Here is a 25,971-nt window from a genome sequence, read left to right as displayed (position 1 = left end):
TCTGAGGCAGGACAGACATAGGAATGGAGCAGGAAGAATGCACACCGGAGGGGAGAGAATGGTGGAAAGAGTGGCTGGAGACATGGCCGACGTGGCACAGGCTGGACGGACGTCATACAGGCTTTCATGATCTTGACTCACAGTAACCGTGTGTTACAGTCTAACTCTGTACACGTACATACGTAAATACACGTACACATACACAGATTCATAACAGAAGCCAAAGTTTCACGGAAAAATACTTACCCTACTCTATGTGATGTACTGTTATTTTCTGTTCTATTCTGACCAACTTTAACAAAAGAAAAATTCTGTTTGCAACCCACTGGATTGATTTCGCTAATGGGTCACAGCCTGCAGTCTGAAAAACATAAGGGCTCAGGGTCATGGCATAAAGAACGGATTTTATTTTAGTGATAGGAAGCTTTAATTTTCTTATTTATTTATTTATTTATTTTTTGGCCACACTGCACGGCATGCGGGATCTTAATTCCCCGACCAGGGATCGAACCTGTGCTCCCTGCGGTGGAAACGCAGAGTCTTAACCACTGGACTGGCAGGGAAGTCCCAGGAAGCTTCCAGGAAGCTTCTAATTTTAGAGAAGTCTGAGGTGATTGGATTTATGCTTTAAGATCACTTTGTTGCTGCGTGAAAAAGACGGTGGCGGGGGAGCGGAGGGGTGGGCAGAGTAGGAACAGGGAGGCCGACCAGGGGGCTTCTGGAGGGGCCCAGATGTGAGGTGATGGTTGCCTCGACTTTGGCAGTGGGGATGAGGAAAAGCAGATGGACTCGAGTTATGTTTTGAAGATAGCACCAACAGCACTGGGTGACAGGTCCTCACCCGTGCAGGCGGGGTCCTGTACAAAGCAGAGAGTCAGGCAGATGCAGGTTCAAGCCCTGGCTTGCCGCGCACTTGCGAAGCACCTCAGGGAGAGACTTGGAGCCCTGCTAGCTTGGCGTCTGGTGGCTGCGACGTCTCAGGGGCCCTCGGCCCACCCTTCCAAAGCGCTCGACTGTGACTCATGACCCAGCGGCTGGGGTTCTGACAGTGCCCTGGCTCTACGTGGTCCAGTGTGGGGAGCAGGGGCCAGCCTAGACCGCTAGCTGTGCTGCAGGAGAGGAGAGCCAAGGTGGGCTTTAGGGGCCAGGAGCTGGCGATAGGAGGCAGGAACACTCTTCATTAAAGGCTGTGTCAATCCCAGAGTAGATTTCTGGCTGAGAAAATAAGAGGTTGAAAAACTGAAGGACTGCTTTGGAGTCCCGGAGGCGCCTTGTCTGTCTCTGGGCTTGGTGCAGCCTGGTTTCCAGATCTTCAGCGTCAGCTTCATAACTATCACCCTCATTCATCTTAGTCAACGTTTACTGTACTCTGCTCTGTGCCAGACGCTTAGTGAATGGCTTTCTGTGCGTGAAATCAAAGGTGTTTTCTACTTCCCCTTAGTGGCAGGACAATGGAAATCCAACCCTTGACACGGATTTCTGGGGCTTGGCAGTCCCTAATCCTCTTCTTAAGAGGACCTGGGTGGGATGGGATGGGGGCAGCACCCACGTCAGCCTCCAGGGCTTTAAAGTAGAAATGCTTAGACTTTGGAGTTGGAGAGACCTGCTTAAAAGCCCTGGCTCTGCCACTCACTAGGTGTGTTGACTTTGAATGATCACTTCACCCTTTTTGAGTTGTAGTTTTTCTAATCTATGAAATATAGAGAATAACACTCCCACTGTAGTGTGAAGATTAAGTGATGACATTGTACAGCCTGTCATTGTGCCGGGTACACAGTAGGTGTGGAACATGCCTTGGTCTCCTTTTCTGATCTGAATTCCCAGGCCCGAGTTCTGAGGACTCCCATTCCACACTCACGTGCACCTGACCCTTAAGCATCTCTGTCATCTAACGCAGGGGTCCCTAACCTATGGCCCACGGGCCAAACTTGGCTCACCACCTGCTTTAGTAAATAAAGCTTCATTGGAGCACAGCCCACTTTTTAATGTATTATTCATGGCTATTTACATTGGCAAGGTTGGGTAGAAGTGGAATGGCCTGCAAAGCCTAACATATTTACTAATTCGCCCTTTAAGAAAAAAGTTTGCCGCAAATTTAGTGTTTGCAAAGATCATTGTATGTATTCCCTCAGTTGACACAGACAAGGCAACGCCTATTAGCTCCATTTTAGAGATGAGGAAACTGAGGCTCAAAGTAGTTGTGATTTAAACAAGGTCATGGGGTGGTGGGGTGCTGGTGGTGGAAGGAGGGCCTGTATCTCATTCCCAGGCCAGTGCTTGCTATGCCCCATGCTGCCTCAGGGGGCTTTGAGTGTTTCCAATGAGAAAGCCCGTTCACACATTAGCTGGCTCTGTCTCCCTTGGGATTGGTTGCATGTGGGAAAAAGCTGGCTACAGGCGCAGCAACAGCTGAGTAGCTCAGTGTATGAAAAATGCCCAAGATCTGGCCAGTTGAGGACTTATCTCTTTAATGACCGCTACTCTACTAAACGGCAGTCTTCACTAGAAGAAAGACCATGCCTGTTCACTGCTGTATGTTAGAGCCTGGCACCCTCAGATGCTCACAACATGTTTACTGAATAAACTGAGTTAATTAGCATCCTGACAATGATAAAATCCTCACCCCCATCCTCTCCGACTGCTTTAAAAGAATCACCTTTCCTCCGGGGAGAAATCCCTGCTCTGGCTATCACCCCCCCCACACGTGCGATTACGCACACACCTGGCACATGTCCTTTATTCTCTCCAACCTCACCAAGCTTCTAGGCCCACCCCGTCGCTCCAGTCCTACAGCACCACTGGCTCAGGCCCTCACCGTCTGAAGCGTGGATTGCTCAGCCACCTCCTCACTGGCTTCCTGCCTCCACCCTCTGCCCTTCCAGAGTATTCTCTGCACTGCACAGATCTGATCAAATCATTCCTCATGTTCACTCTTCATCAGGCCCCCAGTGACTGTGGATGCGAGCCCTGCACGACCAGGTCCCAGCCGACCCCTCCGGCCTCTTCTCCCTATCCACCCATGACCCAGCCATACTGAGCTACCTGCAGTGTGATGATGCCCTGCCTTCTCCATCACCACACCTTTGCCCATGCCGCATTCCCTGCCTGGGAAGCCCTTCCTCCCCTGGCTGTACTTCTACTGTCTTCCAGACCCAGTTCAAGCATCACTTCTCTGAGAAGCCTTTCCTAATGCTTCCCAAGATAGGGAACTCTTGCCTTTGTGTTCATCCTGTGATTACACCACTCATTACACTGCACTGTATTAAGTGCTCTTTTCCCACTCCCAGCCAAGAGCACTTTGAGGGCAGAGACTGTGTCTGACCCACGTTGTGTGCCCGTCACTCTGCACGGGGGCTGGCCCGAAGCACCAGTCAGTATCCAGTGAATCCTTACACATCTCAATTTGCTCACCTGGCTGTGCTCGTTCACTGCCAGGGGACTTTCGGAGAGGGTGGGGCCGTTCTTGGCACTTCCCTGATCTCAGAGAAGGAAAGAACTTCTAGTAGACTCCTGGTGCTGTCTTCTCTCGCCTGGTACATTTTTCTTTCTAGAACTGCTCCTTCCTAACCTCTGGGGTTGTCGACCACAAGGCCTCACTCTCTGTACCACAGAGGTTGGCAAGAGACTCAACCAGGGCAATTGGAGTGGCCTAAGCCCACCCGCTAGTGATAGGTTCATGGATGGGCAAGGATCCAGACAGGGCTGGTCAGAGCCCTTCTGGGGGATGGATATGGTTGTATTGGACACATTGTAGAGGACATGCTTCTTCGTTTGCTCTCAGGATGATGTAAACCTCAGGCTGCTGGTGGCCATCTATGAAAGGTATATATCAGAGTGGGTCTGAATCTTACCTCCACCACTTATTGGCCGGGTGACCTTGGACAAATTGCTTAATCCTTTACATTTACTGTAGTCTCATCTGCATAATGGGAATGATAACAGTATCTACATCATGTTGTGGGAATGACTGAGTAAATATAGGTAAAGTGCTTACAACAGTGCCTGGTACAAAGGGAGTGGTCAATATTTGTTGCTATTCCTATATCACTGTGTGGGGAGATCCCATTGGAGAGCTAATGAGAATAAGAGAAAGAGGTCTCATAGCATTGGTGTTTCTGGATCCAGCTGTGCCTGAAGCCTTCCATCTCTTGCACTTCCCAGTTCCACAAACCAATTAACTTCTTTTCTGATAAAACAAGTTTGAGTTGACTCTCTGCAAGTTATAACCCAAAGGGTCCTCCCATTGGAGTGTAGTGGGAAAAACGGAGGAGACAAGAGTCCAAGGGGCTCTCCTTTTAGTTAGCTGTTTGCATTTGGACAAGGGCTTCTTCTTAGGTTTCAGTTCTTCGTATGTCCAATGGGGTGGATGTCAGCCCTGCTTCCCTCTTGTGGCTCCTGTCAGGATCTATCTGTATAACGTTTGTGCCTCAAAAACGACCAAGTACGAAAACACAAATCTCACCAAAGACTCTTTACCACATGTCACAGAAAACCCTAACTCTCAGCATGGCTTTCGCAGGGCCTTCCCCAGGCGGCCCCACCTGCTCTGTAACCTCCCCTTCACTTTTGCAGTCCTCTCTCACATGCTCATCCTCTGCTGTGGCTACACTGGGTTCTCCTCCATTTCCCAAACTCACCCTTGTGTCTTTGCTCATTTCGTTTCCTCTAAATGCCACGATTTGGAGCGCATCTCTACCTACCAAAATTCATCCATCAAAGGTCCCTTCCAATGAAGCCTCCTCCACGAAGCCCTGATCCTTCCTTAAGACCGTGTCTCTCTCACACAGAGTCGCCAGAAGTGTCCTCGGCTTCCTGTGAACTTGCAGCACTCCCTTTACGGAGGTTGCTGGTTTGGAGATTTCTTCAATTAGGTTTTAACCTCCTGGAGGGAAGGGGCTGTCTTATTTGATTCCTCATTGCACCCTACATTCCCTAGGGATGTAGGGATTCAGAGACTCATAGCTCCAATCAACATGCGCCCACAGTGATGAGAGCAGGTGTGTCACCTCCTGAGCAAAAGACACAGAACTGCCGCTCTCCTGGTCCAGCTTCCATCCCCACTGGAGGTGGGTATATGGACTTAATAATAAACCCTGTGCTGCTTACTTACAGAGACAACGAACGGACGTGTATCTCGCGGGTGAAACAGGATCTGAAACAACAAAAAGCTGCAGACACCTGGAGAAACTCACCCAAACCAGCATTCGCTGGAATCACCCAGTCTCCTGGCTTCACCCTGGTCACACTGCTGCCCACTGCTACGACCTGTCCAACACCTTCATTCCCTCCAACAGCAGGCAGCTTGGGAAGGAGGCCATAATTTCCTAAGGGAGAAGAGCACAGCATCATCCAGTGAAGCCTGGGCAGTGAAAGAGCATGGACTTCGGAGTCAGACAGACCTCAGCCTGTTCTGGCCTCTGCCTCTGACCGGCTGTGTAACTAACCAACCTCTCTGAGCCCGAGCTTCTTCATCTGTAAAGGGGGATAATACTCCTCAGCTTCATGGTTATTATGAAGATTAGATAATGTAGGAAATGAGCCCGGCATATCGCACACTTCACAAGGGTTGGTTTGCTCCCCGCTGCAATCTTCCTAACTCAAAAAGCCTCACATTCCAGGGAGGGGAGGCCAGAGAGGGCTCACACGGCCTGTAGACGGCTCATCTGGAGAACAGCTGCTGCTAATCACAAGAATTTCACACCCACACCTGTGGAGGAATGAAACCGAGGTGGCGGCTAAGCAAAAAAGCCAATTAACATAAGCCACAGAAACCAAGGTTACCTTGGATCATATTAATGTCAGATGGATTGACAGGGGCTGCCAGCATCTTCACATGGACGTCTGATCCGCCCACAGCAGCCAGCTCCAGGTTCTTCAGTCTAAGCACAAAGCCAGAGAGAGATGTTCATGTCAGCCAGGCTAGCCAGGGAGTCTTTTGCTCAAATCATCTCCCCAAAGTAGGTCAGGCAGCAACATTTTTGAGCTGCCATTGTGTGCCCAGGAATTAGGGTTGTTAAGAAAGAGAGGAGCTATAAGGAATTAGTACAGGACACAGAGTAATGCTCATTAACTGCAAATGGAAAGTCCCTAGTGACCTTTCCACTCCACCACCCACTCTAGCGCAGAAAATAGCTAAAACTCCTTTGGGCATTGTTTAGTAGTGGTTAGCGATGCTAAGAATCACCTGGTATACTAATATTATGGCTTCTCAGGCCCCAGGGCTGACCTACTGAATCAGAATCTCTAGATAAGGGGCACCCCAAGTGGTGAGGGAAATAGAGACGGCCCATGGAGTTGGGAAAGAACTCCCTGGGTGACTGTGGTTCACCCCCTGGAAGGATGTCCCTTCTGGATGAGGATCTGGTCTGTCAGAAAGGATGCTGGATGGAGAGCTGCGGGCCTCAGGTGTGAAACTCCATCAAAGGATGGCTGCGTCACTGCAGGCAGGTTTCTTCCCTGCTCTAGGCCTTCGTTTCTCCATTTGTAAAATGGGGGTGATGCCACCCTCCCCCCCACTTGCATTTGATCACTTCCAAGAGCTCTTCCCATTTCAAGCCTGTGTGGTAACTCAGAGTACTCACAGTGGGTGTGCTGTAGACATCAGGGGACTAACGTCTTTATCCACTGGAATGTTGGTTAATGGGTAAAACCTGCCCAGTGGCAATGCCCATGTGCTGCTTTTTTTTTTTTTTAATAAAAGGAGACCTTCCAACCAGAAAGGACTGATCAGTGTATTAGACCAATGGATCCTCATGACTTTTAATTATCAGAGATTCCTTTTCTGTCTCTCTCCATACCTCTGAGACTTCATGTTTGCAGTGCTTTTCTCTGCCCAAATGTACTTGTTAATAATTCTCCTTATTTTTACTCACCAAAGGCAGATATAAAAGCCAACCAGAGGTTCTTAGCATTAGGCAACAGTGTCACTGCACTAAGCTGATGTAATTCCACCCACTTCCTGCTGAAATCTGATCTTTTAATTATACCTGAGGCTCCACTTGGGGTAAAAGTGTGATTTCTAAGAAATCGCTCGTACTAAGTAGTAATAATTGTGGCAGGCATTTGTGAGGTGTTTATTATACACCAGGTATAACACACCTGTGCTAAGTGCTTTAAACACATAATCTAAGTGTAACACCCCTGTGATGAAAGTATGACTATTCCCATTCTATCAAGCAGGAAATGAAGGCTCCTGGAGATGATGAAACTTACGCAGTGTAAGAGAATTGGTCAGGGTGGGGCTTATCCACTTTAAGAGTTGGCTCTCTTACTTACCTTGCTCTAAACCAGTACCTGAAATGAGCATGGGAATCCCTCTGACTGCCTACGAGGACCCCTGGGGACCCAACGTGGGAATCCCTGTACTGGATTATGACCAAAGTAAGGGAGGCCATGCTTTACCATGATTGAGAAACAGCTGCAAAAAATCAAAATAAAAACACTCTCTACAGAAAATGGTTAACTAGGAAGGAGTTGATGACCAGGGCAGAGAGAATACAGAAAGGGCTTTTTTTCCCCCTTTTAGGTTAAGTATTAAGGAATGTATGTTTTTGTTTTTGTTTTTTGCGGTACGCGGGCCTCTCACTGTTGTGGCCTCTTCCGTTGCGGAGCACAGGCTCCGGACGCGCAGGCTCAGCGGCCATGGCTCACGGGACCAGCCGCTCTGTGGCATGTGGGATCCTCTTGGGCGGAGGCACGAACCCGTGTCCCCTGCACTGGCAGGTGAACTCTCAACCACTGCGCCACCAGGGAAGCCCGGAATGTATGTATTTATACGTAGCTGGAGGAGGGAGAGTCCTCGTAATAATAATAACTACTGTTTGAGTATGTACCAGTCAGGCACGCAGCTGAGTGCTTTCCGTGTGAGCTTTCGTATTATTCTGATTTTACAGCGGAGGAACAAAGGCGCAATAAATAACTTGTTTCAGGCCACCAAAAGTCGTTATGTGGCTGATACGGTTTGAACCTGGCAGTCTGACGCTAGAGAAGCCGGCAGGTGAAGGGCTGACCCCACACCACGCAGAGGGCTGCAAGAGAAGCCTGGAGTAGTGGGCAGCCTTGACCATTGCTGGGCCTGCTTGGGGAGCTGGGGGCCAGGGGGAGGGCTCCACAGCCTCTCCACCAGGATAAGGAGGGAGGCGTCAGCCCAGACGGCACTGTTTCTCTGTGAACACATATGTAAGTCTGCCCTCCAGAGAAAAATCCTGCCCAGAGCAAATGGATTGTGGACTAGCTGCCCCTTTATATCATCTGTACTGCTTCTCTCTTGCAGTTTGACAGATAATCAGAGTTTTTCTGTAAGCTGACAGAGTCCACGTGCTCAAGCTACTTAAAGACATTTTTTTCCTGCACATTTTCTACACGCTCTTCCCTCAGCCCAGAATTCCTTTTCCACAGCTTCTCTGCAAAGTGAGAAATTGAACTCACCCTTTAGGACCTGGCTGAAATTTTACTTCCCCTAAAGCATCTTTTTTTTTTGTCATGATATATTATTTTTTTTTTAACATCTTTATTGGGGTATAATTGCTTTACAATGGTGTGTTAGTTTCTGCTTTATAACAAAGTGGATCAGTTATACATATACATATGTTCCCATATCTCTTCCCTCTTGCGTCTCCCTCCCTCCCACCCTCCCTATCCCACCCCTCCTAGGCGGTCACAAAGCACCGAGCCGATATCCCTGTGCCATGCGGCTGCTTCCCACTAGCTATCTACCTTACGTTTGTTAGTGTGTACATGTCCATGACTCACTCTCGCCCTGTCACAGCTCACCCTTCCCCCTCCCCATATCCTCAAGTCCGTTCTCCAGTAGGTCTGTGTCTTTATTCCTGTCTTACCCCTAGGTTCTTCATGACATTTTTTTTCTTCTTAAATTCCATATATATGTGTTAGCATACGGTATTTGTCTTTTTCTTTCTGACTTACTTCACTCTGCATGACAGACTCTAGGTCTATCCACCTCATTACAAATAGCTCAATTTCGTTTCTTTTTATGGCTGAGTAATATTCCATTGTATATATGTGCCACATCTTCTTTATCCATTCATCCGATGATGGACACTTAGGTTGTTTCCATCTCCGGGCTATTGTAAATAGAGCTGCAATGAACATTTTGGTACATGACTCTTTTTGAATTTTGGTTTTCTCAGGGTATATGCCCAGTAGTGGGATTGCTGGGTCATATGGTAGTTCTATTTGTAGTTTTTTAAGGAACCTCCATACTGTTCTCCATAGTGGCTGAACCAATTCACACTCCCACCAGCAGTGCAAGAGTGTTCCCTTTTCTCCACACCCTCTCCAGCATTTATTGTTTCTAGATTTTTTGATGATGGCCATTCTGACTGGTGTGAGATGATATCTCATTGTAGTTTTGATTTGCATTTCTCTAATGATTAATGATGTTGAGCATTCTTTCATGTGTTTGTTGGCAGTCTGTATATCTTCTTTGGAGAAATGTCTATTTAGGTCTTCTGCCCATTTTTGGATTGGGTTGTTTGTTTTTTTGTCCCCTAAAGCATCTTTTGACCCTCTTCTTGGCCCTGAAAAAAATCACTTGCTCCACCCTTCAGTGCTCCCATTACACAGATGGGGGTGACTATGCCATTTAAGACCATCTAGTTTATGAAGTCTTTTCATAATTTTTTTCAACTGATCACAAAGCATAAATTCACATTCCTTTTCCAACTCCTGGGGCCGGATGTCCTCCAGAGTTCAGGCCCGTGTGTTAGCTGCACCCCTCCCTAGGGGACAGGCAGCACTCCCATCAGACACATTGTTCCTGAAGCAAAAAGTAGGAATATTCACACTAAGTGGGTTGAACAGTGACCATATAAAAACCTCACTCCAGATTAGGTTTTGCCTCCAAATGAGTTATGAAAAAACGAAACTGCTAGTTTTCAGAGCTTTCTGGATTTTGGAGTGCAGATACGACTTCGGATTTGAATCCAGGTCTTTCAGACTCAGTTCAGGGTACTTTTTACTTATCACTCAGTTTTAAAGTCAGAATGTGTGTTGTCTCCCTACTAGGCTGTAAGCTCACGGAGGGCAGAGAACTTTTAGTCTTAACTCAGTGTTCAGCACAGCATCTGGGACCACAACAGTGCTGGAGAATGCTTCTTAAAGAAATTGTCCCATTTTCCTCTTTAGTGAGAAAATGTGGTGCAAAAGCGACAGTCAGGGCGTCAGGGGAGGGGCTCACACCCCAAGGACTTAGCTACTGAGGCTGGTACTTGCTCTCCCTGGTCCTGGGCTGTTTAGGAAAATACCGCTGAATGATGGGTACAAATAAAAATGGAGATTATCCTTAAGGGAGTTCAATCTAAGCAAAAACCCATGCCTCTTTTCCTCACAGGAGAGTGCAGATCAAATTTGCAGTACGTTTGTAATTCTTAAAAATCTAGATGACCGTGGTCAGGATAAGAATACAGGTAGCTCTCAGTTCATAGATGAAGGGTAGAACATGGATTTGGAGTGAAACAGGTAGTCCTCGGTGTGAATCCTACCTCAGTCATCGACCAGCTAGCTGAACCTCACAGTACTCATCTGTGGAATGGGAGAACACTAGAAGTCAGCTCATGGATTAGGTGAGTTAATGGACATAAAGCACTTGCTAGAGTACCTGATACACAGTAGATGCTGAAGAAATGTTAGCTGTTGTCAGAGGTGGGAATATCCAAGGAAACCTCTGAAACAGCTGGCTATACCTCTGAAAAAAATCAATGAATCACTCAAAGGAAGATGGCAACTTTTCGGAAAATTCAAGTAAATTTAATTAAACAAATATTTATCAACAGTCCTACTAAGTGCCAGGGACTGTGCCAAGGGCTTTAAAGATGAAAAAAATAGTATCTCCTGCCCAGGAGATTGATGGCGTGGGGACTCACATGTGGAAACACTGGGAGGGCGCTTGTAGTGCTAAAGCCAACTGAGTGTGTGACCAGCCGGAGGGATAGCAAAGGGTTACCAAAGGGACTTCGGAAGGTGTGATATCTTAGCTGAAGCTTGAAGGATAAACAGGAGCTTATGGGGTGGACTGAGAGAAACGAAGGATTTCCTGCCAGAGGGAATGGTAAAGAATCTGACCTGATGGTAGGCCAGGCACAGGTGCAGTCTAGGTTGGAGTTGTGGGAATGGAGAGAAGGATCTGATAACCTGGAATCTCTTAAATAAAAAGTGGCATTGATATCACTTGGCGACTGACTCCATGGGGGTGGCTGGGGAGTCTTTGATGGCTCCCAGGCTTGGGCAACTGGATGTTGAGATAGGAGGAAAGAAGAGTGGCTTGGAGTGGGGAGGAAGGTGTTACATCTGGAGCCTGAAGCAGGTGGCCTGCAGTACGGAATGCAGCAGAGGGTGCTCTGCACTGGACACACAGAGGTGAGTCAGCTGCGTGTAGGTGGAGTCTAGGATAGTAGATAAACTTATTCTGGGTGATCTGGCTGGACAATTAAAGCTCCAGACACTGTGCTTAGCGTTCATATACAAGATGCTGTTGAGTCCTCAAGTTGTCTGGAGGGTGTTGTCACCCCAATTTTCAGATGGGAACTGAAGCTCAGAGAAGTTAAGTAACTTGCCCAAGGTTAAGCTGTTAGTAAGTGGCAAGACTTGATCTTAAGCTTGACTCCAAAGCTCAGACTGTCGAATACTAAGCCGGCATCCCCTACACTGTGTGTGTGGAATCTCTGTCCTGGGAGATATTAATAGGTATTCCCTGGGGTCCAATACTTTTGGGAAACGCTGCCTACTAAACTCCCTTTATAAGATTCAAACTGCACATTAGAGTCATAAAGGCTCTGAGAAGTCCTCCAGTAAAGAAACCCACGTGGCTTTGTGTAACCCAGAGTTTCCAGAGTTAACTCAGCTGAGAACACTACCCTCACAGCACACTGAGTACCCCAGACAGCAGTTTGAAAAGTGCTGCACTGGGCTGCAGCCTGCTCCCAGTTCTCTTCTTTGTCTTCTGGGAGCCTAGCTGCTCTGCACCAGTTGAAATTCACAGAAGTGGGAGGGAAGGGGAGTGGGGCAGGAGACGGAAAGTTGAAGCTGCAGACAGAGGTGGGTGAGGGCGGGGACAGGCCTGACACAGGCTGCTTGCGCAGGGGGAGGTGTGTTGGTCCAGCTGCGTCTCACCAGGAAGACCAGCCCCAGCCTGCCCCACGGAATGCCATCAATACTAGACACTGCTGTTCCTGCAGACAGTTCTAACAGCGTCGTCAAGAATACCATTCTGCCGAGACAGGAAGGAAAACCGGGCCGAGTCTGAATTCCAGAGTTGGACCTCAGGTGTAATGATAGCAATTTCTTGTTTTTTTTTTGCTTTAAACTCACCGAAGGAACTGGTGGCTGTGTTATGGAGTGCAAAGGAGGCACCCAAACACAGCCTGGCTGGATCTCAAGACACTTTCCCAAGACTGTTCAGTCCCTCCCCTGTGAGTAGTGGCGCCACGCGACTCGGAGGGATGCCTCTGCCTTCATTCGACAGATCCCACACTGGATAAGGTCACAATGGCTCCTTTGAGGCAAAGGCTGTACACCTGTGATGCCATATGAACTACAAGGGAGACAAAAGCAGGCAGAAGAAAGAGCCTTTTGAGAGAGGGGAAAAAGAGGCCAGTACTCTGGGGCCTGGCTCAGTTATGCTGGCCGTGTAAGGCGGGCATCAGCCAGCTCTGCTAAGATATCTTTCCTGCCTTCCGCATTTAATTAGCAACCATTTGTACTTATCTTGCATCTTCCACTCAATCACCTCAAAGTGGTCCCTCATCATTTTGCGCAGGAAGAGTTGTCATGGGCCACGGAGACTTTCTCCTCTGCTCATTACAGAGAGCCAAGAATGTGCGTTCCATCACAGAGCACTGGGGGAAGGTAGCTGATGTCTTACGTGGCTCTCCCGGGTCTGTCTGCAGTCCCCGTGGTCACAAACAAGCCGCCTTCTGTGATTTAGTGAAGTGCTGGGCATTTGATTAATCGTTAATAAGCAGGGCACAACCGGGCAACTGTGGAGAAAGCAGGGGATGCTGGTGGCCACAGCTGGGGGGCTTCTCATGGAGTCCTGGGCGCTCTGCCTCTCCTGGGCAAAGCTCACGAGTTCTGTGTTTCTTCGTGGTGTGCGGACACTCCCGATTTCCTCCCTGCGCCTCTTCCGGGTTCTCTGCCTCCAAGTCATCTTGCCTTCCCACCATTCAGGACTTTTTGTTCTGTAGCACAATCGCTTTGAATGCAAGGGAATCAGAGACAGATGGCAACTTCTGCAAGTTTCTACCCAGGGTTGGCAAAGAAACCCTCTCCCTACCCTCTCAATCTCCTACTTCCCTCAGCTAAGATGACCAGGAAGGTTGCGAGCCCCATAACATTCTACATCTGCTGACATCAGGAAACTTGCGTGAAGGGAGCTGCAGAGAGTCTGCTGCTTAGTCTGCTGAGGCCTAACTCTCCTTGCTGCCTCAGAGAGCACGACTGGGCCACAGCAGGGGGCAGAGGCCCCGCCTGCAGCTGCTTTTCTCTTTGATGGGTAGGACGATGACCATGCAGCCCCTGCCTGCTAGGCCTCTGATTGTGTAACTAACCAATGGCAAAGGGGGCCCTTGGTGAAATCTTGTGCCCAGGACCCCTTATTTCAAGTCACATCGTTGCTCCCTGGAGCAAACACTGGCGAGCAGGCAGTCCAACACCTGCTTCAGCTTCACAGACTTGCCGGAGCTGGACAATTGTTGGATCAGAGGACTCAAGCCTCAGAACCATTTCCACGGCTGCAGGATAATGTTGAGAAGGGTGCTGAGGCCTCATCTTGTCTTGGCAGGAAAGAGTGTTGTTTGGGGAGAATGAGGCAAAGAGGTGTGTAGGTTCTGAGGTACATAGAAAAGGGAGCTGTGAAGATTGTCACTGGCACAGAAGACAGGGCGGGGGGATGGCACGCATTCCCATGTTTCCTGCTACTGACCTTGGTCAACCCCTTTCTTTTATCAAAAAACAAATGAAAAGAATGGAATAGCACAGGGAACTATATTCAGTATCCTGTAATAATCTATAATGAAAAACAATATGAAAAAGAATATGTATATATAACCGAATCACTTTGCTGTATACCAGAAACTAACACAACATTGTAAATCAACTATACTTCAATAACACCCCCCCAAACAAAACAAAACAACAACAACAACAACAACAAAAACTGAAAAGAATGGAGACTGGAGTGATGTCCTCAATCTAACAATGAGTGGCGTGGGTGGGACTACAAGCCAGGCCAGTGCGCTTGCAGGTGGTCCCCAATGACACCCCTTGAGCCACAGATTAGCCTCATGTTATCTTTGCTTTTCCTTCTCTAAAATGAAGACCCTCCCCACGCCATCCAGGGTGGGAAAGACCTGGAATCACACCAGCGTGCTTGCAGGAGCTGCTAGGAGAGGGCCGGATGATAAGAACTTCCTCCCAGACACTCTGCACGTTGGAAAGCCCTGGTCTACGGTGCAATCCCTCAGAGGTGTGCTGCCAAGTTTCACCCTCAGAGGAAAGAATGAGGAAAAGAGGGTAGAAGGGCTGGGCCCCAAACCCGGCCGCGTCATGTGAAGTCAAGAGGGAAGGTAATGTAACGGTGTCACAGGATGTGAAATCCAGCTTGAGTCTGAATCCTGCGACTTCAGGCTCGTCCCTTCTGAGCCTGTTTCCACAGATTCCTCCCTCAAAGATCACATGTGAGGGCGCCCAGCGAATATTCCTTAGTCAGACACACCACATTTTCTCTTCCCTCTGGGCTTCTGCCCATGCAGGTTCTTCTACTTTCCCTCCTTATATATGGCTCACCTGATCTTCTGGGGGACTCAACTTAGATCTCATGTCTTCAGAGAAAGCATTCTGACCACCCCGAGGGGGTAGGGTCGGGTGCTCATCTTCTGGGTGTCCACAGACTCTGAACATAGATATCATAGCACTTACCCCCTGGATCATCTCCTGGACTAGAATGTGAGCTCCTTGAGGGAAAAGGCCACAGATTATCAATCTCTGCGCCTTCAGCACCTAGCGCTCAGTAGGCCCTCGAAGAATAAATGCTGGTTCACATGGTAGGTGCACAATGAGTTCTGTCCTCTCCTCCATTCATGACCACAGAAAATAGCTCCAGGAGACAAACAAGCAAACAAATACCAGTTCTTAGGGTGCCAAACCAGAATGCTAAATTTTTTTTCAAAGTACTGTAATTCTGGTTTAAAAACCAAGTCATTTGCACAGAGTTTTGGTTTTAAACACTGACATCAACTGTAAAAAAGAAGAAATCCCCTGAGAGTAAACAGTGCCCTACAGTGAGAACTCACCACCTATACAACCTGGGTCCCCACCACATGCTCCCCCAAATTCCATCTGGCTAAGACAGAAAGGGTATTTGTCCAAAGGTTTCACAGCTTCATTTCATTCTGTGCTAGCAGCAGGCAGGTGAGAAAGCCATGATGACTAGGATGCTGTTTTATGAAAATCTCAGGATCCTGAAAAGGGGACGAGACAGAGGATAGCATTCCTACCATCTTCCCTGGGGGTGGGGAGGGGGCTGTGCGTCCTATGAAGAGCAGAGACTTGGGGTCACCTGAATGACCTAGAATTTCGCCTTCTCTTCCGACCTATCTTCTTCCCAGTATTATACTCCATCTCATGCTCAAAAAACATTTGCAATGACTGTCATTGTTTCTTCAGGCCTATGTCTATATCATGGACCTTTAGTAAAGAAGGGACATCCTAGTTGTATGATCTTGGGCGAGTGACTTTCAAGTGTCTTGAGCCTCAGTTCTCTTATCTGTAAAATGGTGATAGCAATGAGCAAACTGGGTTACTGTGATTTTTATTTATTTTTAAAATTTAATTTTAAAAAATAAATTTATTTATTCTATTTATTTATTTTTGGCTGCGTTGGGTCTTCGTTGCTGCGAGCGGGCTTTCTCTAGTTGCGGTGAGTGGGGGCCACTCTTCGTTGTGGTGTGCGGGCTTCTCTTGTTGCAGAGCACAGGCTCTAGGTGCATGGGTTTCAGTAGTTGTGGCTCACGGGCTCAGTAGTTGTGGCACACGGGCTTAGTTGCTCTGTGGCATGTGGGATCTTCCCGGATCAGGGCTTGAACCCGTGTCCTCTGCATTGGCAGGCAGATTCTTAACCACTGCGCTACCAGGGAAGCCCCTACTGTGATTCTTAAAATCCATAATATACGTGGAGAACTTAGCCCAATGCCTGCCTCATGGTATGTACACAATAAATGAGAGCTGTTTTTACTATAAGATCCAGAGAACACCAAGTTCTAAAATGGGACTTCCAGGAACAAAAGGAAAGAGGACATTGGAGTTTCTTGGAATTATGTCATAGAGAATCCAGAACTCTGCATGAGGGCTGATGGTCATGGGGACCTCTGAAAGTTCTGGAATGTTTGTAATTCTCCCATCTTTGTAATTTTCTCCTGCAGTCTTGCTTCATTTAGGTCAGCAGTTCAATTCTTTACATGAAAAAGGCCCAAGTGCTTATTTAGGGGATTCATTTTGGGCATAAAAGAAAGAAACTCTAAGAGACCAAAGGAAAAGGCCTTAGTAGAGAACAGCTGGAATGTTTGGGGCCAAGAGGAATGAAGAGAGGGACATTCAGAATGTTGACACAAGAACAGGAGGTCCCTGGAGGCCGCATTCTGAGGAGTTCTGCAACCTCTCAGATCTGAGCAGACTCTTTCTCCTTCCCTCCCTGCTGTTCCCAGAGCTCCGCCCACAGTGCAAGTATCGCAAACCACAGCAGGTCGGGGAATACTCTGCTCGGACTCTGCTCAGACACCATGACCCCACCTGGTGTAACCTGACACATCCAGTCACCAGGATGTTTAAAGGACACCTGATTCTTTCTGTGACAGCGTGGTTACCCTAAACCACCTAAGACATGACTACAAAGAAGAGAATCCCAGCCTCTGGCCTCAGTCCACACACGATCAAGTCAGGTCACCTGAATCTGGGTCAGGAGGGAAAGCTGCCCTTCAGGGGCGGAGAGAATTACTGCGTGCCTGACAATCCGTATCCACAGGGCAATGGTTTTCAACCCTGGCCTAGGCATCAGAGTCACTTGGAGAGCTTTAAAAACTCAGATGTTTAGGGCTGTTCTAGACCTGCTACGTACCTCGGGAGTGGCACCTGGGAATACATAGTTTCCATAAGTGCCACAGGTGACTGAGATGTGAGGCGAAGCTTGAATACAATGCTTCGTGGAAGTATCATGTCTTGAACTTCCCGGAAATTATCAGGGTCCCACACAAGAAGACAAGCGGTCTTTCTTCCCTAAGTGGCATCTGCAACCAGACCGGTCTGTTCTAGCTTCCCTGACTCTCCAAGGGGAGGGAATCAATCAGGAGGCAGCTGCACTCAGCTGCCTAACCTTCCCAGGCCTTTTCACAGGTCCCTGCACATTGGAGACGCCTTCCTCATCACCACAGAACTCAATAAAAGGTGCACTTATTACAGAAATTAGATTCACATTCAACAAACGTTTTTGCAGCTCCTATTTTGTGGCAGGTCCTGCACCAGACGCATAAATGACAAGCCTGTGAGAGAGGCACTACATCGTTCCTGTTTGGGGTGCACTCTCGGAAAAAGAGTGTTCATCAGAACTTTACCAACTCATTACAGCAATCCTCAGGGAGTTGTCTTCCCAACATGGTGATTACCTATGATCAACATACAAATTGGGGTTTATTGACTGATGTGTCTTCTCAACATTCTTTTCAATTGCTCTAATGGTGGATGTGGCTAGGCTGAGTGCATGACTGTGAAATTATCTGAGGCTTAACCCCTTTGGCTGTCAAAACACCTAGCTTGTATTTTTTTTTTTTTAAGTAAAAATATGGAACACTTCACAAATTTGCATGTCATCCTTGCGCAGGGACCATGCTAATCTCTGTATCGTTCCAATTTTAGTATATGTGCTGCTGAAGCCAGCACTCTAGCCTGTATTTTTTTTTTAAATAAATTTATTTATTTATGGCTGTGTTGGGTCTTCTTTGCTGTGTGCGGGCTCCTCATTGTGGTGGCTTCTCTTGTTGTAAAGCACGGACTTCAGTAGTTGTGGCACGTGGGCTCAGTAGTTGTGGTGCACAGGCTCTAGAGCGCAGGCTCAGTAGTTGTGGCGCATGGGCTTAGTTGCTCCTTGGCATATGGGATCTTCCCGGACCAGGGCTCAGACCCGTGTCCCCTGCATTGGCAGGCGGATTCTTAACCACTGCGCCACCAGGGAAGCCCTCTAGCCTGTATTTTAATCATGAAAATAACTCCTTGTTGGCCTGACCTTTGGAAAACAATCAAACCATTTGCTGGGAATCGAAGAATTGGAAATAAGGGACTGCAAGAGAGTATGCAGGTGTTTTCTGGTGAAGAGCATTCCTTTTATTGCAGCTGATTAGCACTATGAGCTATGACTACATTGTCTCCATTTTTAAATGTGATGAAACCGAGGCTTAGAGAATCTCAGTAACTTGCCAAACACACACAGCCAGGACAGGGAGGCAAGGATTTGACCCCAGGTCTTCTGACTCCAGACCCATGCTTTTGCCCTAGCGCCACTAGTGACCCTACTAGCTCTTTTGTTTTTTGGGTTTTTTTTTTTTTTTTTGCGGAACGCAGGCCTCTCACTGTTGTGGCCTCTCCCGTTGCGGAGCACAGGCTCCGGACGCGCAGGCTCAGCGGCCATGGCTCACGGGCCCAGCCGCTCTGCGGCATGTGGGATCTTCCCGGAATGGGGCACGAACCCGTGTCCCCTGCATCGGCAGGCGGACTCTCAACCACTGCGCCACCAGGGAAGCCCCCTACTAGCTCTTTTGAATGACTATAATCGCTTATGTGCAGATTTATAATCGTTGAAAATTCACATACTGTTTTTATGAGTCACATGTGAAAATCATGGGTTAAGATCCAACAGAATTTTAGGACATAATCATAAAAGTAACAAGGGCTGAGTGACTTGTCCAAGATCAAACAGCTACTAAGAGGCTGAGCCTGTATTTGACCTTAGGTCTGTATGGCTCCAAAACAGGATCTCTTTTTAACTAAAGGCACATGCGCAGTGGAGAGGAAATCACACGAGACAGGACTCAGAAGCCATGGATCCCTGTCTCTGTTCCAATCTTTATTAGCTATATCACTTTGGACAAGTCCCCTGCCTTCTGTAAAATGGAAACAATGATCTCTGACCTACTTTCTGAGATGTGAAGATCCAAATGGACCAAAAAGTATTCTGAAAATTCCTTCCATAATATAATAGAGCGTAGGAACTCACGTAGGCCAGTCAGACAGACCTGGGTTCAAAAATTCCGACTCTGCCACTCACTGGCTTGTGTGACCTTGGACAAGTGATTTTACTTCCCATGCTTCCATTTTCTCATCTGCAAAACGGGGCTAAATCAAGTACCTCCTCCAAAAGGTTGTTGTGACGATTAAATGAGAGCATCCATTTACACAGGGATTGCCCGACACACAGTACAGGATCAATGAACGTCAGCCATTACTACAATTATAACTGTGCTTCTCGGGTTTTCAACTTCCAAGCAACGACTTTCTGAGCTACCACACACGCCCTGGGCTACAGTTTCGGTCCTATTCGCTGCCTTCCTCCTCGGGACTTGTCCCTCCCTTTCCAGTCCCCATTTTCCACAGCCCATCTTAAAACCCTCCAGGAACCCGAGCTCCCTTGCCCCATTTCGGCGCGGTGTCTTACTCGACGACCTTGGCTGGGTCCCCGTGGTGCCCATAGACCAGCGCCCGGACCCGGGAGGGCTCGGCAGATGCGGAGAAGGCGGCGGCAGCAGATCGCCGGCGGCGGAACGCGGGGAACAGCCGCCGCCGCAGCTGAGCCGGGGTTCGCGCCCCGCAGACCCACATGCTCCCTCCGGTTAACTCAGAGCCGGACGCTGTGAGATACGTCATCTTCCAGCGACCTCGCGCCTGCGCCCCGCCCCGTCGCGTGACCACGCCCTTTGCTCCTTTTAGAAGGCCGTCCCCTTCCTCCGCGGTCCGCGCGGTGGCGCTTGGTGAGACTGACAGGGGAGCGAGGCCTGGTCGGTGGAGGGACTTAAGGGAGTCTCGGAGATTCTGAGCCTGCCAGAGTTGAACTCCTAACAAGGAGCGTCTGATACTGGCCTAAGGCTGTGTCTATGGTCTGCGATTGGTGTTTGACTTGGGGGGGAAGACATTTCACCTTCTCTGGCCTCAGTTTCTCCTCCTCCCCACCATCTGAGCGTTCACTCTGCCAGGCCCTTTAAGGCATTATCTCATTTAATCCCCGCTGTCTTCTGCTAGCATAGGGTGGCAAAGCTTACTTCCCTACACCAAGTAGAGGAGATGGATGTAAGCTGATATAGAGGCAAGAGTACTGGGTTTGGAGTTAGAAGATATTTAGGTTCACATCCTAGACCCTCCACTTCTTACCTTGACCATCTCGGGCAAGTGACTGAAACTGAGTCAGTTTTCTCATTGGGGCTAATATACTTCTTTCAAGATTGTTGTAAGGATTGGATAGAACAACAGAATAATGTTGTCGTGGACCGGATAGCACATTGTAGAATGCCAAGTGTGCTCAGATTACAGGGGAGGAATCATAAGAAGGAGAGCCCCCTCTCAGAATGCTCAGGGTGCAGTAGGATTGAATGGGACAATGGGTAAAAGGGTGTAGCCCAAGAAAGATGCTAGATCATATTATTAGTGGAAGGAAGACATGAGCGTAACCAACACCCCAGTTGAATATTAGGACATGACAGAGGGCACTGCTGGAGTCTGAAGGAGAGAGGTGTTTTGGGATTGGGGTGGGGGTGGGCACCCTTGGAGGGAGTGCTGTTGGAGCCGGTCCCGTGACTCAAAATCTTCAATAGGCATGAAACTCACCTGAGGTCTCATCTCAGATCTACTGAGTTAGAATCTTGGGGAAGGGTCCAGGAATCTACATTTCTTAGAAGCTCTCGAGAATATTCTGATGGAGGTGGCCTGGGGAACAAACTTGAGGAACACTGAATCAGGACTTCAAAGGACAAGGAAGAATTCCTTTCATTGGATTTTATTGACCCCAAACTTGCCAACTTAGAGCCTTTCCTCTGAGGAAGAAAAGAAAATGTCATGATGAAGAGTGCACGTGCTGCATTCTAGCCAACTTGGCTTTGAGTCCTGGCTCTGCCACTGGACTTGGACAAGTCCATTTGATCTTGGACAAGTCACCTGGCCTCTCTGTGTTTCCACTTCCTTACCTGTAAAAGGAAGGAAATAATAGTATCTGATTCAAGGCTGTTGTGAGATATCATTCACTTGAAGCATTTAGCTCAATGTTTGGCACATGAAAGCATTTGATAAATGTTCCTGGGGGTTATTATAAAGATTAAATGAGAAACATCATATGTAAAACATCTAGACTGGCTCATAGTACATGCTTAAAAAGTGTTTGTACTTATTTTTATTATTAGAGAAAGTTGATGTTCCATGGTGGGAGAAAGACTTGGTCCCACAATACACACACACACACACACACACACACACACACACACACACAAATACCCAGTCTTGCCTCTCTTCTGTTTTCACAGTGACCCACAGTTCTACTTCTGTTGCAAGACTCCCTAGGTGACATTGAGCTGTTGACATTATCTTCTATACTAAATCGTTTCCTCTGAATTTCCTGGGCATCTTAGCCAGGAAGCGTGGAGAATTACCCAGCAGGTCTTCCTCTTTGGGGGCTGGACTTAGTCCCCTGTCCATCCTGATAGGCCCAGGACATTAGCTCTCAGGTCGAACTGTGTCAACAACCTTCTTCCTGAGATTCTCTCCCTTATTTTTCCCTCCCCACTTCCTTCTTTCTCAGGCTTCCAGAATGACTTTTTTTTTTCCTAACAGAAAGACCATATTTTGTCTTTCCCTTGCTTAAAGTCCTTCCATGATTCCTCAATACTCAGGGAGAACCATAAACTACAGTTCTTTGTAGAACACTGTGAACTGTTGATATATTAAACTTGTAAATAAAACTATGATTCTATGCTAATTCTAACATTCTCTCACACTACTAACACGTTCTAAATTCTTCAGAAAAATATATGGAGGAAAAACACCTTAAAATGACAACAAAAACTTTTCTACTCCTTGTAATTAATCTACCTTCTTGCAAATTAGAAAAATATGGCTGTGGTTTTAATTCAACAGTAGGATGCCTCAGCTGGGCTTGAGGAACACCGGGGTTTCTGCAGGGGCACAGTTTGAGAACCACTGAGTGAAAGGTTCAGGCCCAATTGTCCTGGCCTTGCATTTAAGACCCTTTGTACCCCAACTTCCATACTGTCTTTATCTCCTGCTATTGGGCCATGTAGAGACTATGATGCAACCATACCTGACACCCACCTTTCCCAGTACTTCCATGTCTTGTGCCTTTATTCAGTCTTCTCCTTCTGCCTGAAATGCTCTTCCCTGCCTTGCCTGTCTAGGAAACTCCAGGTTCAGATATCCCTTCTTTGATGTTGTTTTCCACTCCCTCAGCCTGAGTTAACCCCTGCTGCCTTTGTGTTTTCTTTGGACTGGTGTTATGACCTTTAGGACATAGTCTCTTATTTATTTATGTGCCATTTCCCCCTCCAGGCAAGAGTGGGGCCATGTTTAGCACATCTCCATGACACCAGCACCCAATATGGGGCCTGGCACAGGGTAGGCGTCATGAATAGTCCATGAGTTGAAAGTGATTGAATTTCCTCATGGCCTGGCCCTGTCTATGGTGCCATCTCCTTTTCCCTAGATTTGGGCCAGTGGCTCCAGGCCAAGACTTTCTGTTTCCCTTCCTTCTTCTCTCAAGGATTATAGAAGCGTGTGGTCTTTTTCAAGTGGAGCAGAATGTTCTCTTTTCATCTGTCCATCTGTTACTTGTGTTCCTTTTCTCCCTCCATCACAGTCTCTGCCCATAGTCTTCCCCTGCACAAAGAGCAGAGGGCTGTGGAATCAGTCTGATCTAGGTCTGAGCCCTGAGCCCACCATTTACTAGCTGTGTGACCTTGGGGAAGTGCCTTATGCTTTCTGAGCCTCAGTTTCCACATCCCCTCAAATAGGACCAATGGTAAACTCCTTCCATGAGGCTCCTGCAAGAGTCCTCTGGAAACGGCAGCATCCTTGGTTGTTTCTTTTTTTCATCAGATGTTTCTCCTTGAGTTTCCTTTTCTGGATGATCCTTTCTGTCTCTTCTCTGCATGTTTGCTATTGGTCTCTCCCCCTAAAATGTAGGCTTCATGAAGGCAAGAACCATGTCTACATTCATTCATTTATCTAATCATCCATTCAATATTTATTGAGTGCTGACTACATGCCAGATACCAAGCAGTGGGATATAAGAGAGAGTCCTTGCCCTTAGGGGGCTCATGTTGTAGAGGTGCAGACACATAATGAATATGTCATACAGTAGGTGCTCTGTTTAAAACTACAAGAATTCCCTTCCCTCTTACTGTTTCTCTCCCCCATTTCTCTAGTATATTACTGTCTCACATACCAGAGAATTTGCTTTTTTTGGTTGTTTATTGTTCTTGTCTTTCCATTGGAATATAAACTCCGTGAGGGTAGGGATTTTTGTCTGTTTTATGTCTCCACTTCAGCTTAGATAACTGTTGAACAGATGAGTCAGTATCCAGTGTTCGTTGATTTGTTCCATATGGAAGACAGGTCTCAGCTTCTATTCAATTCAAGCCAGATGGCCTTGATTCAAATCTTGGTGCTGCTGCATACTATGTATAACCTTGGAAAAGTCACTTTCTTTCTCTGGACCTTAATTTTCTCAACTGTGTAATGAGAATAATAGTGGTGGGGATTAAATGAGTCTATGTGGGTGAAGCACATAGAAGGTGCCTGGTCTTATGTACTAATGGACAACTAGTTTGTGGTCATTGTACAAGAGCTTATACTGGGCAGATGCCCAAATGGACTTAAGCTGTGTATCCAGGGGATAGACTAGAATCAATGAGAGTCAGTGAGGGGGGCAGATTTCACGGCATAAAGAGGAAGAACTTTTTAAAAGCCAGCATTGCAAGGAGAAATAGCTGAACCCACTATTACAGATGGAGACTTCAACATCTCTCTGTCAGAAATGAATATAGGACTTCCCTGGTGGCGCGGTGGTTGAGAATCCACCTGCTGATGCAGGGGACATGGGTTTGAGCCCTGGTCTGGGAGGATCCCACGTGCTGTGGAGCAACTAAGCCCATGCGCCACAACTACTGAGCCTGCGCTCTACAGCCCATGAGCCACAACTACTGAAGCTCTCATGCCACAACTACTGAAGCCCACATGCCACAGCTACTGAAGCCTGCATGCCTAGATCCCATGCTCCGCAACAAGAGAAGCCACCGCAAGGCGAAGCCCGTGCACCGCAACGAAGAGTAGCCCCCACTCGCCACAACTAGAGAAGCCCATGAACAGCAACGAAGCCCAACGCAGCCAGAAATAAATAAGTAAATAACTAAATAAAAAGAAATGAACATATCCAGCAGGCAGAAAATCAGAAAGGACATAGTTGAACTCCACAACACCATCAATCAACTAAATATAGAGGTCATCTAAAGACTACTTCATCCAACAACAGCAGAATACACATTGTTCCCAAGATCACATGGAGTTTTCACCAAGATAGACCACCTACTGGGCCGTAAAACACACCTTAACAAATTTAAAAGAAAAGAATCATACAGTGATTGCTCTCAGACCATAGTGGAATTAACTAGAATTCAATAACAGAAAGAAAGTTGAAAAATCCCCAAATACTTGGAGATTAACACACTTCTAAATAACACATGGGTCAAAGGAGAAATCTCAAGAGGAATTTTAAAATTTCAAACTAAATGAAAACTGAATGAAAATGAAAACACGACTTATCAAAATTTGTGGGATGTGGGGAAAGCAGTGCACAGAGGGAAATTTATAGCACTGAATGCATATATGAGAAAAGAAGAAAGATCTGCAATTGATCGTCTAAACTAGCTTCTGCCTTAGGAAACTAGAAAAGGAAGAGCAAATTGAATGCCAAGGAAGCAGGAAAACAACAAAAATTAGAGCTGAAATCAGTGAAATGGAAAATCAATAGAGAAAAATCAGCCAAACCAGAAGCTGGTTCTTTGAAAAGATCAATACATCGATAAGCCTCTAGCCAGACGAAGAAAAGAGAGAGGACACAAATTACTAATATCAGAAATGAAAGGGGGACATCACTACGGATCTCATGAACTTTAAAAGGATGGTAAAGCAATACTATGAACGACGTTAAAAGCTAGCTTTCCCAAAGACCCCACCACCGCTTTTGGTAGGTGATGAGCTCCCTGTCCTTGGAGGTATGTATGGATGCGCATTTGATGGGATCTAGGTAGAGGGGATTCAAGCGTTGGATGGGACTGAGAGGCTGGGTGTCCCTGGTCTCTGTCCTGGAGAGCTGTGTGGGAGCTAGGCGCGGGCAGTGAGCAGAGGCGTGGACCTGCTCACCTAAGAATGTCAGTGCCCGGTGGGTGCAGAGGCTGGTGGGCGTCCGGGCCCAGCCCGGGATCTCCAGGGGGGTCCGGGAGTGGGGGAGGGGCGCACCAGGGCCGCGGGCCACCCAACCGGGCAGCGGCGCGCGCGGCTGCCAGCAGGGGCCGCCTCGAGACCGATGAACGCGCGGCCGAGCCTGACGTCAGCGCCCCGCTTGCTTGGGCTCCCGCTCTGGACTCGGCGCCAGTCCCGCTCCGCGCCGCGCCGCTTCGCTCCGGCTCTGGCTCTCCTCGGGCCCGGCTTGGGCTCCGGCGGCTGCGCCCCCCGCGCCGGGCCCCCGGAGCAGGCTGCGGCGCACCATGGCCCGCGCCCAGGCTCTCGTCCTGGCGCTCACCTTCCAGCTTTGCGCGCCCGAGACCGAGACTCCGGCAGGTAAGCGCGAGTCGGTCGGACCCAGCTTACCCCGCGGAGCCCCCGGCGCCCGTGGCGTAGCTCGAAAGAAAGTGGGAG

At 47.9% G+C, this 25,971-nt stretch overlaps 2 protein-coding genes and 1 non-coding gene across 9 annotated transcripts in view; 1 reads left to right on the top strand and 2 right to left on the bottom strand.

Moving 5' to 3' along the window:
* Positions 1-19,923, bottom strand: part of MECR (mitochondrial trans-2-enoyl-CoA reductase) — a 36,593-nt gene extending 16,670 nt beyond the window's left edge. The window contains exons 1-3 of one of the 2 annotated variants that reach the window (XM_030871891.2): positions 19,715-19,923; positions 5,782-5,879; positions 5,193-5,324 (exon numbers count right to left, since the gene is read on the bottom strand). In XM_030871891.2, coding sequence (XP_030727751.2) covers positions 5,193-5,324; positions 5,782-5,879; positions 19,715-19,923 — 439 coding nt within the window. The remainder of the gene's footprint in view (positions 1-5,192; positions 5,325-5,781; positions 5,880-19,714) is intronic. The other variant, XM_060308960.1, reaches the window with a different exon arrangement.
* Positions 17,843-17,946, bottom strand: LOC115867223 (U6 spliceosomal RNA). The gene has a single exon (XR_004045011.1). It is a non-coding gene; the product is annotated as a U6 spliceosomal RNA (small nuclear RNA).
* A 5,795-nt stretch (positions 19,924-25,718) lies between the features above and the next one.
* Positions 25,719-25,971, top strand: part of PTPRU (protein tyrosine phosphatase receptor type U) — an 83,687-nt gene continuing 83,434 nt past the window's right edge. For all 6 annotated transcript variants that reach the window (XM_030871870.2, XM_060308906.1, XM_060308947.1 and 3 more), the window contains exon 1: positions 25,719-25,893. In XM_030871870.2, coding sequence (XP_030727730.1) covers positions 25,821-25,893 — 73 coding nt within the window. In that variant the 5' untranslated portion in view covers positions 25,719-25,820. The remainder of the gene's footprint in view (positions 25,894-25,971) is intronic.

This window comes from Globicephala melas, chromosome 1 (genome assembly GCF_963455315.2).
Source record: "Globicephala melas chromosome 1, mGloMel1.2, whole genome shotgun sequence".
Lineage (NCBI taxonomy): Eukaryota > Metazoa > Chordata > Mammalia > Artiodactyla > Delphinidae > Globicephala > Globicephala melas.
The sequence above is the reverse complement of the archived record's forward strand: the minus strand, read 5'-3'. Positions and strand labels throughout refer to the sequence as shown.